The 18950-nt window shown below is 38.9% G+C and overlaps 1 protein-coding gene across 1 annotated transcript in view; it reads left to right on the forward strand.

Annotated features, from left to right (window-relative positions):
* The window catches only part of LOC124544706 (nuclear speckle splicing regulatory protein 1), a 59113-nt gene that overhangs the window by 20080 nt on the left and 20083 nt on the right, over positions 1 to 18950 (forward strand). Inside the window, exons 4-5 of the mRNA XM_047123351.1 lie at positions 6217 to 6424; positions 15054 to 15251. Coding sequence (XP_046979307.1) covers positions 6217 to 6424; positions 15054 to 15251 — 406 coding nt within the window. The remainder of the gene's footprint in view (positions 1 to 6216; positions 6425 to 15053; positions 15252 to 18950) is intronic.

The following is an 18950-nucleotide window of genomic DNA, read 5'->3' on the forward strand; positions in this document are numbered from 1 at the left end:
ATTGGTGATCCCTTGATGCCTCAGAACATGTCCTACCAACCGATCCCTTCTTCTAGTCAAGTTGTGCCACAAACTCCTTTTCTCCCCAATTCTATTCAATACCTCCTCAATAGTTATGTGATCTACCCATCTAATCTTCAGCATTCTTCTGTAGCACCACATTTCAAAAGCTTCTATTCTCTTCTTGTCCAAACTATTTATTGTCCATGTTTCACTTCCATACATGGCTACACTCCATACAAATACTTTCAGAAACGACTTCCTGACACTTAAATCAATACTCAATGTTAACAAATTTCTCTTCTTCAGAAACGCTTACCTTGCCATTGCCAGTCTACATTTTATATCCTCTCTACTTCGACCATCATCAGTTATTTTGATCCCCAAATAGCAAAATTCCTTTACTACTTTAAGTGTCTCATTTCCTAATCTAATTGCCTCAGCATCACCAGACTTAATTAGACTACATTCCATTATTCTCAATTTGTTTTTGTTGATGTTCATCTTATATCCTCCTTTCAAGACACTGTCCATTCCATTCAACTGCTCTTCCAAGTCCTTTGCTGTCTCTGACAGAATTACAATGTCATCAGCGAACCTCAAAGTTTTTATTTCTTCTCCATGGATTTTAATACCTACTCCGAACTTTTTTTTTGTTTCCTTTACTGCTTGCTCAATATACAGATTGAATGGCAACGGGGAGAGGATGCAACCCTGTCTTACTCCCTTCGCAACCACTGTTTCCCTTTAATGTCCCTCAACTCCTATAACTGCCATCCGCTTTCTGTACAAATTGTAAATAGCCTTTCGCTCCCTGTATTTTACCCCTGTTACCTTTAGAATTTGAAAGAGAGTATTCCAGTCAACATTGTCAAAAGCTTTCTCTAAGTCTGTTCCAACTAGTGCACAACAAAGATTGCTCTGGGTGGCTGCTTGCTGTTGAAGGTGTTGTTTTCCCAGCACCATCAATGAGACAAGTTTAAGTAATAAACCAAGATACACAGTTAAACTGTAAAGCTTTTGTTGATTGCAAAAAGCTACTCAGGCTCACAAAAGAAATATGCATTTCATTGTTGATTGTAAGTATTGCAGGTGATAAAGGAGAATGTTGGATTGCTGATCGTCACGGGCAGCCCCAACTCATTCCTAAAGATGGACATAGGGATGTCTAAATGAGTCCTAGTTGGGCAGCTTAGTGTCATCAAGAAAGATTCGTGCTCCGCTGTCACTACACAATGCAGGGGAGAAGCTATTTTCGAACTGTCAGTAGGATTCAGCCTGGCCAAGGAACAATGTCGAAGAGTGTTAGCCATTCTGCGCCAATTTTTTTATGCTGTCATATCTGTAGTGGAGAAAGGAAAGACCAACTGGTCCTGATAATACACTGTTTCAGAACTGGGGAATGTCCACCAATTAGCCAGCAATCATATAGGGTGTCACTGCCTGAATGATGGGTGATCTGTGAGGAAGTGGAGAAGATGTCATCATTGAACCATCAGAGATTGATCGGTCTTCTCCGGTGACCCTTTTGAAGAAGGATGGCACATTGAAGTTCTGTGTTGACTACCACCAACTGAACAAAATCATGAAGAAAGGTGTCTGTCCATTGCTGCGCATTAACGACACTCTGGACTTGTTGAAAGAAGCAAAGTACTTCTCAATTATGGACATGCAGATAGGCTACTGGAAAATGCATGGTTGACAAGGTTACCTGGAAAGAGTCTGCCTTCATAATTCCTAATGGCATCTGTGAGCTCAAAGCTATGCCATTTGGATTATGTAACACTCTAGCCACTTTCAAACATATGGTGGACAACCTGATTCACACCAGATCTTGAAGTTTTTTCAGACTGCAGCTATCAGCCTGAGACTGAAAAAATGTTTCTTCATGGCCTAAGATGTAAAAATCTTGGACCCTCTATCTAGTGTATTATGATGGAGCTCTTCCCAATCCAGAGAAAATAAGAGCTTTCACAGATTTTCCAATTACTCAGCACATTCATGACGTGAAAAGATTTCCGGAAGGTGCTATACTACCAGTGATTCATAAAGGACTTCTGTACCAAGCCACTGCAGAACTTATGCAGGCAGATGCTATATTTTCCTGGAACGAGGAGCAAGAAATATCTTTCCTTGTCCTTTAGGTGGTGCTAATATCCATTCCAGTTCTAGCATTGTGAGACAAGAATGCCAAGATAGAATTTCATGCTGACATTAGCGGTTTTGGAATAGGGACAATTCTGGCGCAATTTCATATATATGCTGAAAAGGTGATAAATTATGCTTCCAGAGTACTTCCCAAGTCCAAGAAGAATTGCTCTAGAATCAATAAGGAGTGCCTTGCATTTGTTAGGTCATCAGCAAGTTCTGAACGTATTTATTTGGCAACATATTCACCATTGTTATGGATCTCCATTCCCTATGCTGGCCAGCTAGCATGAAGGGTCTGTCTGGTCAGATGGCAAGATGGGCTCTGAGGTTTCAGGAGTCACAACAGTATACAAAAATGGTGCAAACACAAGGACACTGACTGCCTTTCATTGACTCCTTTGTCGGAACACAGCAATGTGAATGAAATCTCAGTCATTGGTGCATTAAATTATATTGCTGCTGTACAGAGTAAGGAGCCATTGTCGCAGAAAACCATAGAAGTCTTGAAATATGAGAAGCCTGCCAGAGGAGGATTCCAGTTACAAGGAACCATGATCCATGGGACAGAAATGGATCCTCGTCATCCCAGTTCATCAATGACCAACTATCCTGAAACATTTCTACAATGCTCCATTATCTTATAACCAGGGATTCATGAAGACTAGACAGAATCAGATGTACGTATCACTGACTAGGTCTCCACCAATCTGTTGGACACTATGTTAGCCACTGTAAGGAATGCCATGCCACAATTATGCCGACTAACTGAAAGAGCCATAGAGTACTTTCCTTAGAAAATGGCTCATTTTAAATCAAAATCTGGGTGGTTATGACCTTAGCTGTTTTGCATTCAAAAAATTGCCAAGGTGGTATATATAACTGTTACACCCAATTCTGCTAGTTCATGACTGCCAATGGTTGATGGTTGGGAATCTGCCACTACGTTAATGCAGTTCCCACACTTTACTGTGGTTCATAAAGTTCTGTGAATAATATGTTTCCACAACCTCGTTGAAAATGCTGTTGCACTAGGAAAAGACCTACACTATGATCTCTCTCTCTCTCTCTCTCTCTCTCTCTCTCTCTCTCTCTCTCTCTCTCTCTCTCTATGTACTACATAGTAGGTTTACACTCGAGTGTTTTTGGCAGCATCTGCTCTTTTGGGCAGTAGTAGCAGCCTGGTATGACCCATGCACTCATCCTGTCTGTATAACATTGGATATAAGAATACAAATTAAGCTAATCTCTCTATAAAATTTATAAAAGGCAGTGTCCCAACTGACTGACCCATCATTCCATCATTGTCTAGCCGAGACCACTAATGACAGAAACTTGAAATTTGAAGAGGGGATTGATCTTACACTATAGACATCATTTAAGAAGGGAGTGTTCATAATTTATCTCCTAAGGGGGTTAAATAGGGGCTGAAAGATTTTTGAAAATATGTTGCTGTTAAGAGAATTTTGAGGCTAGACCTATGAAAAGTGGTATTTAGTTTGTCAGTCAGAAATGAAGAAATACTTGTTACAGCAATTTTGGAAATTCAACCACTAAAGGGATAAAATTGTGGGTGACTTTTTTTTTAAGTAAATCATTTAAAAAACTACAAAACATTTTTAAAGCTACAGCTATAAAATTTGGTATTTGATTTCTTGGTTTGAAATAAAAAATATATGTTTAAGTGTTTTTGGAAATTCAATCTCCTAAGGGTGCGAAACAAGGAATGAAAAGTTCTGTGAAATTATTTCATCTTGGAAGCACTTTAAAAGCTAAATCTATGAAAATTTGTATTTGGCTTGTCTGTTAGAAGTAAAAAATATGTTTTTTGCTACTAAGGGAATGAAATAGGGGATGAAAATTTTTAAGAAAATATTTATTTACATTTTTAAAAAAATTGAAGCTAAATCTATGAAAATTGGTATTTCACTTCTCAATTAGATGTAAAGAAATATGTGTTAGGAGATGAAAGTTTCTATAGAAATATCTCAAGAAGAATGAAAAAGCCATGATGAACAAAAACTTTGGTCTCCAACTACTAGAATCTCTTTTTGGTCAGAAGTACATTCGAAAAAGGCTACACACGTCTGTGGCCTTCATCAGTGTCAAAAGTTTACGTGAAGTTCTGATTTGTGATTAACATAAACATCAATTAAATGAAAACAAAAATTTCTGTTCAGGCCATACAGTCTATGCATGTAAAGCAGTGGGCACTAAGCTGGTAACATTTAAAAGGGAAACATTGTTAGCATAAATCTCGAAAAGTTCTTGACTGATTTAATTCAGATTTTTACTCAAACTCCTAATAAACATTGGGATGAACTTAGGCAATGCTCTTTAAAAGTTAGTCAAGAAATATAGACATAGGCTATATATTTTGTAATAAATGTTTGAAACCAGTTATTGACAAAATTATTTAATTGAATAGATAAAAAATCTACTCACCAAGTGGCGGCAAAACACACACATAAAAGACTGTTGTAATTGGGAAGCTTTCAGAGCTAGTGGCCCCTGCTTCAGGCAGAAGGGTTGTAGGGGAAGGGAAAGGACTGGAGAGGTCTAGGAAAAGGGGTGGTTTTCGAGAAAGTCACCCTGACCCGTGGTTCTGGGTGACTTTCCCAAAAACTACCCCTTTTCCTAGACCTCTCCAGTCCTTTCCATTTACCCCTTTTCCTTCCCCTTCAACCCTTTTGCCTGAAGAAGGTGCCACTGGCTCCGAAAGCTTGTGAATGACAACCGTCTTTTATTTGTATGTTCTGCCACACCTTGGTGAGTAGTAAATGTTTGGATAGACATAGGCTATATATTTTTTAATATTAACATATAGTGAACAAAAATCTTGGAAAGTTCTTCACCAATTTATTTCATATTATTTCTCAATGTGGTAATAAACATTAGGACAGACATATGCTACATCTCCTAAGTGGAGGAAGAGGAGAAGAAGATAAACAATGATAGAGGAGAGGATATGGACAGAGAGATCAGGAAGAGGCAAATTAGAATGTATTCCAATTCCCATACATATTTAGCAGTTGCGAAACATTGTTGGGTTTGCTAGTTATCTATATTTTCTCAAAAAGGTCTTCCATCACACATTCAGAAAAAACTTTGAGGTTAGTAGTTTAAGAAAATCTACAATATGTTGCATTTATTTACTATACATAAACCTGTTTTGTGGGTGCTGAACTCTCTTGCCCTGAATTGATAGAAGTCGGAAGGCTTCAGACCACTAATGTTGTTCATCTAGCAATTGTTAATTTTAGTGGTCTATTTGCTGTGCAGTGTTGTGTTAGTCATTACATTGTAAGTGTCATGAGCACTACATAAGAAAGATATGACTTGCTTGCCTTCTGCATCACTCCTTCCCACAGAGAAGTCCTCGGGCCTAATGGAGTGGGCTTCTTCCATTCTCTTCATCCTGTTCTCTTTACAGTCTACAAAAAGTTTACAAAATAAAGATTTTATCATTATCCACAAACAAATAATTAAATATTTCTCTTTACCTGATGATTTTTTCTTGTGTGCCATTATCAATAAATGATTTATCTTGCCTCATACAAAACTGAAGCAACAGTGAATTCACAGGAAACTAGAAAAATATTTTAGTGGAAATTTCATGTTTCATTCCTTTTGTTTTCATTTTTCATTCCTTTTGTTGTGGTTTATGTCATCAGAAGGACAACTGTTTCCTCTTCATAATGTGAGTGATAGGACAGAGCCCTATGGTGTGTTGATTATTACTTGTCCCTCATTGGTGATGCTTTCATATAAAACTGGATATCAAGACTCTGTGCTTGCTAACGGCTAAAGACAAGTAAAATTTGATTGTGTAAATCAGATGTGCTAGATGTAACACAAAAATTATAATTTGCATATATATATATATATATATATATATATATATATATATATCTGTGTGTGTGTGTGTGTGTGTGTGTGTGTGTGTGTGTGTGTTGAGATGTCAGTGCAAAGGCAGTTTTGGAATTCAAATTATGATTGGCTTCTCTAGTACTTACTAATGAAACTATCCCATAATTACTAACATAAATTGTTGTGCTCCAATTTCAGCCAAAATACATTCAGTCTCTCTTGAAGCAAGCCGAGCGTCGCAAGAAAGAACAGGAACGTCGATATGAACGTGAAGTACAGCGAGAGCGAGAGGCAGAAGGAGAACAGTTCAAAGATAAAGAGTCATTTGTCACTGCTGCTTATCGAGCAAAGCTTGAGGAATTTCGCAAAATGGATGAACAGGAAAAACATATGGAACATTTGGAAGGCAAGTCAAGCTGCTGTCATGTGTATGTCAAAAGCTGTTGCTTTCTGTTCACTGCAGACTGTTTTGGTCTTCAATCTATGATGACTCTGAATCTGAGGCAATTGTTGTAACTTACAGAAACACCTTTATTTTCCTAGGGTCATTCTAGATTTTATTTTCAAAATCTAGTTTTCATAACTAATGGAATACAATAGGTTTTCTTATGCTTATGAACATGATTTTCCTCCTCCCACTTGCTCCATTTAACAGGAATAAGAACCTTGTGTGAATAGTTGGCTTCCTGTTAATCTCAGTTTAAGAAGAATGTAATAATTCAATTTCCAAAGAAAGCAAGTGTTGACTGGTGTGGATATTTCTATTGGTATAATAAGTTGTCGCTGCAAAACACTGAATCAATTACTGAGTTATGGTGAAAGCAAAGCCAACATTGGTGTAGATCAGTGCAGTTTCCAGAGAAATGTAGAAACACACTAGGCAATATTGACCCTGTGGCTTACCTTATTAGATAGACTGAAGAAAACAAATATATATTTTTAGCATTTGTAAATTTAGAGAAAACTTTTTACAGTGTTGACTGGACTGCATTCTTTGAAGTTCTGAAGATAGCAGGGACAGAATACAGGGAGTGAAAGGTTATTAACATCATGTGTAGAAACCAGACTGTAGTCAAAAGACATGGAGGGTAGTAGTGGTTGAGAAGAGAGTCAGTCAGAGCTGTAACCTCTCCCCAATGTTACTAAATGTGTACAGTGAGCATATAGTTAAGGAAGTAGTGGTGGAATTGAAGTTCAGAGAGAACAAACAAAAATTTGAGTTTTCTTATAAAATGTTTAAGGGTTAGTAACCTTGCCTGAAATATTTGTCAGTTGTCTCAAGTGTAATTTTGTACAGAAGTGAAATGATGTATGAAAATGGAAGATAAATAGATCAGACAAGGAAGAATAGAAGCTTTTGAAATGTGAAGCTACGGAAGAAAGGTAAAGATTAAATGGGTAGATTGTGTAACTAATGAGGTACTGAATTACATTGAGGCAAAAAATAAATTTATGGCTCAACTTGCCTGAAAGAAAGGATTCGTTGATGGTACATGCCCTGAGGCATCAAGGAATTGCCAGTTGGTAATGGAGGAAAGTGTGGGGGCTAAAAATTCAGGAGAGAGACCGTCCTTGACTGTGGTAAACAGGTTCAGATGGATGCAGGTTGAAATACACCACCAGAGAGAAAAATTAATACACCCTTTAGGAGGTTTCCAATTCACTCAAGATTTATTTTTGCAGCAGTAAATATGGAGTCCATAAAATGATTACACTTACAGAACAATAGTGCAAGCAGTTCTGATGTACCAGGCATCAACCCATGCTGGAATACCCACATTAATATGTGGTGTAACCTCCATGGGCAGCAGTGCATGCACTGACTCTGGCATCCAGTCGATTATACAGATGGCAAATATGTCCTTGAATATGTTATTCCATGCCTTCTGGACCTGTTCATGTAGTTCTCTGAGAGTTGTTGGTTGACAAGTTGCACAAGTCACTTCTCACCCACCATGTCCCACATGTGGTCAATTGAAGACAAGTCAAGAGAACATGCTGACCAGGGAAGTTGCTGCACATCCTGCAAAGCACACCAAGTTTCATGAACAGTGTGTAGGTGAACATTATGCTATTAGAACAACAAATCACCATCCTGCTGCAAATATGTCAAAAGGACTGATGTAACAACATTCACAACACTTACCCTCCAGAAACACCAAAGGTGAACAAGAGTTGTAGCTTATAGCAGCCCAGACCATAACACCTGGGGTGTGGCAGGGTATCTTATGTGAATGCACTCTGTGAGACAGTGCTGACCAGGTCTGTGTCTTATGCGCGTATGACCATCACATGCATGCTGGCAGAATGCACTTTCATTCCTGAAGACCACGACAGGGCTGTCGAGCCATGTATGTCAATGCTCTGGTGGGAGCAGAAGAAGGGGTGGAGATTGCTTGCGTGTAGTCCCACTGCCAATAATAGCTTCTCAGCAATTCGTGTTGACTTGTCTGGGCTCACAAGCCCTCTTACCTGTGCTGTGGTAACTATATGACCTGCCACTGCTGTCCTTAAAGTTATTATGGTCCCGGCTGGCGACTGTGCTGCGTGGATGTCCAGAACATTGTCTACGGGAGTGAAAATGTTCATGTGACCACTGATAGCAGCATTGTTACACAACTGAAACAGCACTTCCAACTTGTGTGGCGGTTTTCTGAAAGGATTGGTTGTAGGTAGCATGAGTGCATCTCTGTGGCATGGTTGTGTGCTTGCTTCACATGTTTGCACCACACTGAGCGTAATGGCTGTGAACGTTCCCTATTAAAGGGTAGACACAATGGTGCTTGTGGTAGCTTTGCTACTATGCTATGTGTCTGCGGACAATGCTGAAAACATTATCAGTACATCTACTATCCTTCATGTGGTGTATTCCATTATTGGATCAAAATCAACACAGGATGCTGCAAATGTACACAAAATTTTTGTGAACAACAAAAATAAAGAGAACGAGGAGTGTAAACAAAAGAATTTTGTGCAGTTTCTTCACTGTAAGTAATCACACTCCACAAAAATGTGAAGGTGCAGCCAAAGGTGCATGCACATGCTTACAGGGTACCTGTTGTTGTTGTTGTTGTTGTTGTTGTTGTGGTGGTGGTCTTCAGTCCTGAGACTGGTTTGATGCAGCTCTCCATGCTACTCTATCCTGTGCAAGCTTCTTCATCTCCCAGAACCTACTGCAACCTACATCCTTCTGAATCTGCTTAGTGTATTCACCTCTTGGTCTCTCTCTACGATTTTTACCCTCCACTCTGCCCTCCAATACTAAATTGGTGATCCCTTGATGCCTCAGAACATGTCCTACCATCCGATCCCTTCTTCTAGTCAAGTTGTGCCACAAACTTCTCTTTTCCCCAATCCTACCGTATTTACTCGAATTTAAGCCGCACTCGATTCTAAGCCGCACCTGAAAAATGGGACTCGAAATCAAGGAAATAATTTTCCCGAATCTAAGCCGCACCTGAAATTTGAGACTCGAAATTCAAGGGAAGAAAAATGTTTTAGGCCGCACCTCCAAATCGAAACAAAGTTGGTCCATTGTGATATGAGACACAGTTTAGGTCGAATGAATGACGATACAGCTATAGTAGTTTGGTTCGAGTCGTAAGCTTAGCAGTTGAGCTTTACCAGGTAGCCATTGCTATGCGTCAGGCGCTCCATCCGTATTTGTACGGGTACCCTTCCTTTTTCATGTGCTTCGTCTGGTTTGAATCGATTGCTTATTTTTCTTTGATCTGGTAAGTGCCGTTGTCTTTCTTATAGGTGTTTACGTCACTCTAAGCTGAAAATGCATTATTGTACTGTGTCATGCATTGTTTGTCGCATTCTGGTAGTGAGTGTTTACGGCATGTCGCCGCTCGCGGCATGGCTAGCTTTTGTACTCGCTACCGTGGCTTACAATTTAAAAAAAAAAAAAAAAAAAAGAGGAATCATCAGCGAAACAATGGCAAGAGACTACTACTTATTGTTACTTACAGTGCTGCTTTCTTTGATAATGATCAACAAGAACCAAATAATAGACTGCGTATGATAGAAGATGTTCTGAACGAGAGTTTAGCGAAAATTTTTCTCCGTTTGAAAATCTTTGGATGCCTCTTTAGTACATTACATTCTGCACAGAAATTAGAGTCATCTTAGATTTAAAAATCTAGTCAATTGCCGTGCTTCATTTCTGACTGTCTCACTATTAGGCATAAGAATAATACGAGTATAAACATGACATGATATGTATATTCTTCCGCATTTGCTCTTGTTTCACTCTAGTTTCGTAGTTTATTAGGCAGACAGGATTTAAATGAGATAGTAGCAAACAAGAAAGAATACATGGCAATATGTTTATATTCGTATTATTCTTATGGTGAAGAGAATACTACATGTGATTCACAATTCATAGAAGTTCCTATTAGCAACCATCTCTTCTCACAGGTAGGAAAAAATTCAGAATGTAGAGTTGGGCAAATTGACAAACATCCCAAACAGTCTTGCCAGTTGGATTTTTGTAGTACATTGAAATGCTGCTACATTAGAAGATGAACAATACGGAATTTGTATTTACTTCGTTGGATAATGTATAAAAGTGCAATGGTCGAAACTCGGGGTGGAGAAAAAAGCTCGTCTTCCACCTTTTCTTAAATTTATTTACTGACGCAGAGGTTTTGGTGCCAGTATTTATCTGTGTGCCTGCAAAGCATGCTAGTGTAGCGCTACATATATTCGACGGCAGAAGTTAGTTGTGGCGGCACCTACCAACATTTTTCAGAAGTTCCGCTTACTTTGCACTTGATTCTAAGCCGTAGGCGGTTTTTTGGATTACAAAAACCGGAAAAAAAGTGCGGCTTAGATTCAAGTAAATACGGTATTCAATACTTCCTCATTAGTTATGTGATCTACCTATCTAATCTTCAGCATTCTTCTGTAGCACCACATTTCAAAAGCTTCTATTCTCTTCTTGTCCAAACTATTTATCGTCCATGTTTCACTTCCATACATGGCTACACTCCGTACAAATACTTTCAGAAATGACTTCCTGACACTTAAATCTATACTCGATGTTAACAAATTTCTCTTCTTCAGAAACGCTTTCCTTGCCATTGCCAGTCTACACTTTATATCCTCTCTACTTCGACCATCATCAGTTATTTTGCAAAACTCCTTCACTACTTTAAGTGTCTCATTTCCTAATCTAATTCCCCCGCATCACTCGACTTAATTCGACTACATTCCATTATTCTCGTTTTGCTTTTGTTGATGTTCATCTTATATCCTCCTTTCAAGACACTATCCATTCCATTCAATTGCTGTTCCAAGTCCTTTGCTGTCTCTGACAGAATTACAATGTCATCGGCGAACCTCAAAGTTTTTATTTCTTCTCCATGGATTTTAATACCTACTGCGAATTTTTCTTTTGTTTCCTTCACTGCTTCCTCAATATAGAGATTGAATAACGTCAGGCAGAGACTACAACCCTGTCTCACTCCCTTTCCAACCATTGCTTCCCTTTCATGTCCCTCGAGTCTTATAACTGCCATCTGGTTTCTGTACAAATTGTAAATAGCCTTTCGCTCCCTGTATTTTACCCCTGCCACCTTCAGAATTTGAAAGAGAGTATTCCAGTCAACATTGTCAAAAGCTTTCTCTAAGTCTACAAATGCTAGAAACGTAGGTTTGCCCTTCCTTAATCTAGCTTCTAAGATAAGTCGTAGGGTCAGTATTGCTTCACGTGTTCCAACATTTCTAAGGAATCCAAACTGATCTTCCCCGAGGTCGGCTTATACTAGTTTTTCCATTCGTCTGTAAAGAATTCACGTTAGCATTTTGCAGCTGTGACTTATTGAACCAATAGTTTGGTAATTTTCGCATCTGTCAACACCTGCTTTCTTTGGGATTGGAATTATTATATTCTTCTTGAAGTCTGAGGGTATTTCGCCTGTTTCATACATCTTGCTCACCAGATGGTAGAGTTTTGTCAGGACTGCCTCTCCCAAGGCCGTCAGTAGTTCCAATGGAATGTTGTCTACTCCGGGGGCCTTGTTTCGACTCAGGTCTTTCAGGGCTCTGTCAAACTCTTCATGCAGTATCGTATCTCCCATTTCATCTTCATTTACATCCTCTTCCATTTCCATAATATTGTCCTCAAGTACATAGCCCTTGTATAGACCCTCTACATACTCCTTCCACCTTTCAGCTTTCCTTTCTTTGCTTAGAACTGGGTTTCCATCTGAGCTCTTGATGTTCATGCAAGTGGTTCTCTTATCTCCAAAGGTCTCTTTAATTTTCCTGAAGGCAGTATCTATCTTACCTCTAGTGAGATAAGGCTCTACATCCTTACATTTGTCCACCAGCCATCCCTGCTTAGCCATTTAGCACTTCCTGTCAATATCATTTTTGAGACGTTTGTATTCCCTTTTGCCTGCTTCATTTACTGCATTTTTATATTTTCTCCTTTCATCAATTAAATTCAATATTTCTTCTGTTACCCAAGGATTTCTACTAGCCCTCGTCTTTTTACCTACTTGATTCTCTGCTGCCTTCACTACTTCATCCCTCAAAGCTACCCATTCTTCTTCTACTGTATTTCTTTCCCCCATTCCTGTCAGTTGTTCCCTTATGCTCTCCCTGAAACTCTGTACAACCTCTGGTTTAGTCAGTTTATCCAGGTCCCATCTCCTTAAATTCCCACCTTTTTGCAGTTTCTTCAGTTTTAGTATACAGGTCATAACGAATAGATTGTGGTCAGAGTCCACATCTGCCCCTGGAAATATCTTACAATTTAAAACCTGGTTCCTAAATCTCTGTCTTACCATTACATAATCTATCTGATACCTTTTAGTATCTCCAGGGTTCTTCCATGTATACAACCTTCTTTTATGATTCTTGAACCAAGTGTTAGCTATGATTAAGTTGTGCTCTGTGCAAAATTCTACCAGGCGGCTTCCTCTTTCATTTCTTAGCCCCAATCCATATTCACCTACCAGGGTACCTAATATATCCCAAATCCAGGTACTGTTTATAGTTTAATGCTCTGAAATGGAGCAGCCCCAGAAGGTATATTAAAATATATTTCACAATAATGGATTAAGCCTACAGAATTTAAATTATCAGGATGCTTTTCAGTTGTTTCCCACACGGATTCACATAAGAACACTTGAACTTTTTTGGAACTGTTGATATTGAGGTATGTTTTTTTAACAGATGGTAGTCAGTAATAAGGCTGTGACTTGAAATGCTGGTTAGCTCTATGTAGGAGACGTAGGGGGACCTGGTTTCTACACAATACTGCTCTTATAGGCTATTGTTAGCTCATTGTTCAGTCTAAGGCTGTCCAATCAACTTCAATATGATTTTCCTATTCTGATGCTGCAGTAAAAGGGAATCAGCAGAGCAGCTGCACCTTTGCTATTGAATCACCCTCTCTATGTATATTTCTATTATGCTTTGAAGCATTTTGATAGTTTTGAAGATAGGTGTTCTAATTTTGTAAATGTCTCATAGAATGCATTAGAATACCATAAGTGGCACCACTTAAGCAAGGGTTTATGGACAAGGAAAAAATAAGCACGTGAAACTTGTCCCACTACCTTTAGTTACTAAGACCTTCCTTGCTTGCTGACAGCATTTGGGAGGTAGTGTTTTGTTAGCAAGTCTCTTTTTGTGAGTATATTGCACCTCAGTTCGTGTGTGTCTTATTTTCTTGTGAATAACTGTAGCACACTACTAGTCTGACTATAGCACAATATCAATTCATTATGCAGTTTATTAGCAAAAATTTGAAACATGAGCTTATTGTGTAAATGGTGGAACTTACTGCATCAGAACACTAATCAAAACCAAAATCTGTGTAAATCCAGGCAAAGGCATATAGGTAATTTCAACAGAGCATTGTACGATGGTATGTTTACTTGCAAATACTTAAAAATCAAGATGGGGCTGTTTGTTTGCATCTGTCAGCCAATCATAGCATAGCACCTGTGATGTCCTGTAACAGTACCATTTCATTGTGTGAACCCATAAATGGGATGGACTGAACACACATGAAAAACATTAAATATCTTAAGTTCATGGTTTGAAACATGATAAATAGTCAGCCCGCAACAAAGCTAATATGCACCACATTCAAGATCTCTACAAAATGCTTCATTTTAGTCATGCTTGTTGTGATAAAGTGTCAGGAAATGTGACGTCAGTGTCAAAAAATGGTACCTTAACACTTTATATTGGAATTAACGTTTGGTGTTATTTATCATTTGTTTATGAAAAGGAAAGGAGATAACAGTTTGTAAACTTTTTAAAGATCCCTGACACCATAGTACAGATCAGTAAATCTTGCAGCCTTACCCAGTATGGAAAGCATGAGCTGCGCCTTTCAGAACTCATAAACTTCTTAATACACCTTCTTGCTCAGACCTGGCCCAGTGCCATTTCCTTCTGTTACAAAAATACATCATTCGTGGACAGTTTCAAGAAAGGCAGATCTAGGAAGCACCTGTGGATACAATTACCAACAATGTTGAACTTCCACTAAATAATTTGAGAGTATACACAAACTCATACTATTAGAAAATCACATGTGTATTGAGGTGATGGCTGTGTAAGTTTTTATTATGACAGAGTCCATTTCTTTCTTAAAACTTTCTGAATAATCTTGATACATGATTTGAAAAATAATTTGGTGATATATTCAAAGGAATAAAACTGCAAGAAATAAAATTTTAGTCACAGTGTCCATGATAAACAGTAGAATAGCCAAAGAGTGAAGACTTTGTGCTCATACTAATTTATTTTTAAGACACAGATGACTCTCCTTTCCTCAGAAATCCTGCTGTGGTTATTAAGTTTCTGATATTGATATTGCTATGCCATTTTTGTATATTCTCTCTGAATTTGCATTGTGCTGATATAAAAGAAATTTGTACTTTAATTTCATTTCTGTTTAAGAAATCATGCAGAATATGCCCAGTGATATAACTTTGTTTGTTTAATCTCAGTTTCCATCTGTGGAAATATTTATATGTGCTTTTTTTTTTTTTTTTTTTTTACAGCAATAATGGATGTTTCCAAGCAGAAGGATCTCAGTGGATTTTACAGGCATTTATATCGTCAGGCAACTGGTGAGTCTCCGGCATCCAATTCAAATGTAGTAAAAGTTAAAGAAGAACCACCAGATCCTTCTCCCTCTTCATATAATGAGGAAGGTGACGTAAAGGCAAAGGAGAACAGTAATAAGGCCATTGCAGAAGGTATGAAAGATTTCTTTCAAAGTGTCAGCTAAAAGTATAATTTCAATTATTTCATGTTTCACATTGCCTTTGCCTAAAACCAATTTCAGACAAATTACATTGTAATTTGTGCTGTCAAAAATGTGTTGGCTGCTGAGACAGTTAAAAATTGTGTGTGTTGTTTGCCAACTGTGGCATTTTGGGATTGGATCTGTTTGAGATGGGGGAATAATGTGTGCATGTACGCTGCAAATATGTGGAGATACACATTTACATATAAACTGGCTACTTTTTCTTTTGCAGTGCAATGCTGTACTTCACTATTTCAAACATTTCAGGTGTTACTTTAATTTTAGTAAGACAGAAAATACAGATGTGCCACAAGTCTTGTCGATTTCCATCCTGGTTATACTATGTTTGTACAGCCAAAGACAGTTTTGCTCTGCCTAATGCTGTGTTTCAACTTAATATTTTCGTATCATATCATGTGGAGAGCCATGCTGTGTATGCAGCAGTAGTAACTTCTTTGTGGACATGACAGCTAAATCAAATGCTACTTCTGTACACATACTCTGATAATCCAAAACACCACAGCCCTAAGCAAGACTGAATGCCACGTATTAATGCTGCCAGTGTGTGATACACTAGGGAAAGTACATAAGCAGCACATAGATGCATGGAGAATCATTCTATGTAAGATATGGGGATGGGTGGAGAATCCACTGACATAAGCAAATTTGACAAAGAGCAGATTGTTACTGCCCAGCACTTGAGGATGCAAATAGTGAAGGTGGGTGGTTGTTTGCCTGCTGTTGTTGGTAGCTCCTCTGAAAAGTTGTTGATAGAAAAACCATGAGTATCTGGGTGTAACACTCTGTAGGTATGTGAAATGTAATGATCACATAGGCTCAGTAGTGGGTAAAGAAGGTGGTAGACTTTGGTTAGTTGTAGAATACTGGGGAAGTGCAGTCAGTCTACAAAGGGGATTCCTTACAGATCACTTGTGTGGCCAGTTCTAGAATATTGCTCAGCTGTGTGTGACCCTTACCATGTAGGAGTAATGGGATTGAATGTCTACAGAGAAGGGCAGCACAAATGGTCACAGGTTTGTTTGATCTGTCAGAGAGTGTCTGAGAGATATTGAAGACACTGAACTGACAGCCTCAGATGTACTCTATCCCAAGAAATTCTACAAGAAGTTTCAAGAACCGGCTTTAAATAATGACTCTAGGAATCTGCTGCAGCCCCCTATAAATTGCTCGCATAGGGATCATGAGGACAAGATTAGAATAATTACGGCAAGCACGGCGGCATCCAGACAGTCGTTCTTCCCATACTTCATACGTGAATGGCATGGGAAGAAACCCTAATAACTGGTACAATGGGACACATCCTACGCCATGCACTTCATGGTGGTTTGCAGAGTATACATGTGATGTTGAGTAGGCAGCAAGGTATTGGCCACCCATGTCTCCTCACAGAATGAGGAACGAGGAGTTTGCCCTCTCTGTAAAGCAGGACAAGTGGTGGTATATGGCAGACCTGATGACAGAGTAAAATGTTTCTGAACACACGGTTCAGTGCACATTGTGAAACATGGGGCACCCCAACAGGCCCCCTGTACGTATTGTCGTGCTCACCCGATGACATGCTCAGTTATGATTGCAGTCACGAGATCATCAAGATTGGACTGTAGATAAGTGGAAATGTCACCTGGTCTGATGGATCACATTCTTTGTTACAAATGGTTGATAATTGTGTCCAGATGCATTGTCATCCCAGTGAACAGCTGCACAAAGCAAGTACTGGGCTATAGATGCAGGACAGTGGGGACAGTATTATGATATGGGGGGCATTCACCTGGGCTTCTATGGGACATGTAGTAGTAACTGAAAGCACTGTGACAGCTGTAGACTATGTGAATATTATTCTGGACCATCTGCATCTTTTCACACTTGATATCTTTCCCATTGGTGATAGATAATTGCCCATGTCACTAGCACGGAATCATGTTACATTGGTTTGATGAGCACTATAGTGAACTTGTGTTGATGTCTTCAGCATCAAATTTTTCTGAGATGATCCTGACAGAACACCTGTAGGATGCTATTGGTCATAATCTCCACACTCACAAACCACCAGTTTGTAATTTAAATGATTTTCGTGACATGTGTGTAGATCTCCAGTAATATTGTACCTCCAGAAATCTCGCCAAATCCATAACATGCAGAATTGCTGCTGTATTGCATCCCAATATGTGCTACTGAGCAGGTGGAACAAAATTGACAGATTTGAAGGTAATTTCGGGGGTACCCCAAGAAAATGTAATAGTGGGGTGGCGATTCTTCTGGAATTATCGGGGAATTAAATTTCACGTGGAAAAATTGGGGAAATCTCAAAGAATTTCAGGAATTTTGTAAAATCTCAGCGAATTTGTGTTTTGAACCTAACATTGAACCTAGGAGTAACCATCCAGAGAAATGTAAAATGGAATGACCAAATAAAAAAAAAGTAGTAGGAAAAGTAGAAAAAGCATATGCTAGACTGAGATTCATAGAAAGAATACCAAGGCAATGTAACTCATCCACAAAAGAAATGGCTTACAATATGTTTGTTCAACCGATTCTTGAGTATTGCTCATCACTTTGGGACCCTGAACTGGTAGAAGTAATAGAAGAGATAGAGAAGATCTAACAAAGGGCAAAGTGTTTCATCACAGGGGCATGTAGAAAGTGCGAGAGTGATCCATTGAAGCTCAACAAACTCGAGCAGCAGAGGTTACCACAGAGGCATTGCGCGTTGTGTAGTCATTTACTGTTGAATTCTGAGAGAGTACATTCCAAGAAGAGTTGGACAACACATTACTTCCTACTACATATATTTTACGAAATGGCCACAATGAGAAAATTAGAGCTGCTATCATGTGGCTTGTGGGGTATTGATGTAGGTACGGTCATAATATTTTGGCTCATCAATGTATTTCAATGTCTCGGAACAGTTTTTTCACACTAGAATTGATCAGGTTCGAGTTACAAATGACAGGAAGATTCAGTTCGCTATGCACTCAATTACAGATTTTAGAAAACAGTGACATCCAGGACTATACATAAATGATTTTAATCATACTGTGAAATGTTATGGCTCATTTAAGAGTTGTAACTGTGTCAGCAACTTCACTAACAGTCTGTCGCACTAATGCTTTTCGTGATGAAGTTTACCTGCATTTTTCCTTACCGTCATCCTCTCATAGTTTCTTGAAGTTGTCGATGTACTCTGCAACGCCTGTCCTTGTACCATGTGACTTCTTTTCCATCTGCAGAGGATCAGGGGCCATAAGAGAGCTCACATCTATGCCATCTCACTACAAAATGACATAAATGCTTTTTGAATTACCTTACAACATTGGGTGCACAGATATCTTATCAGGATAGCATCTCTGAGGTGAATCCCACTACAGTCCAGAAGAGAAAGTAATGACATTTCTCTTCAGCTTCTTTCAACTGTTTCTGGGCATTATCATTGTAGGCAGCACCTCTTGTTCCCTGCCTTCCAGAACACCGCCAAGCCATGATGCCAAAGCATGGGCAACCACTTCACAACATGTGGACACCTCAATCGCTGTCGCTCCTTGGTGATGTTCTGTGTTCACATGTTTTGTTTCAACGCTGTACAATCATCAAACCAACTCATGCACTGTTGGAAGAACCAAGTACAGGATGT

Source organism: Schistocerca americana, chromosome 8 (genome assembly GCF_021461395.2).
Source record: "Schistocerca americana isolate TAMUIC-IGC-003095 chromosome 8, iqSchAmer2.1, whole genome shotgun sequence".
NCBI lineage: Eukaryota > Metazoa > Arthropoda > Insecta > Orthoptera > Acrididae > Schistocerca > Schistocerca americana.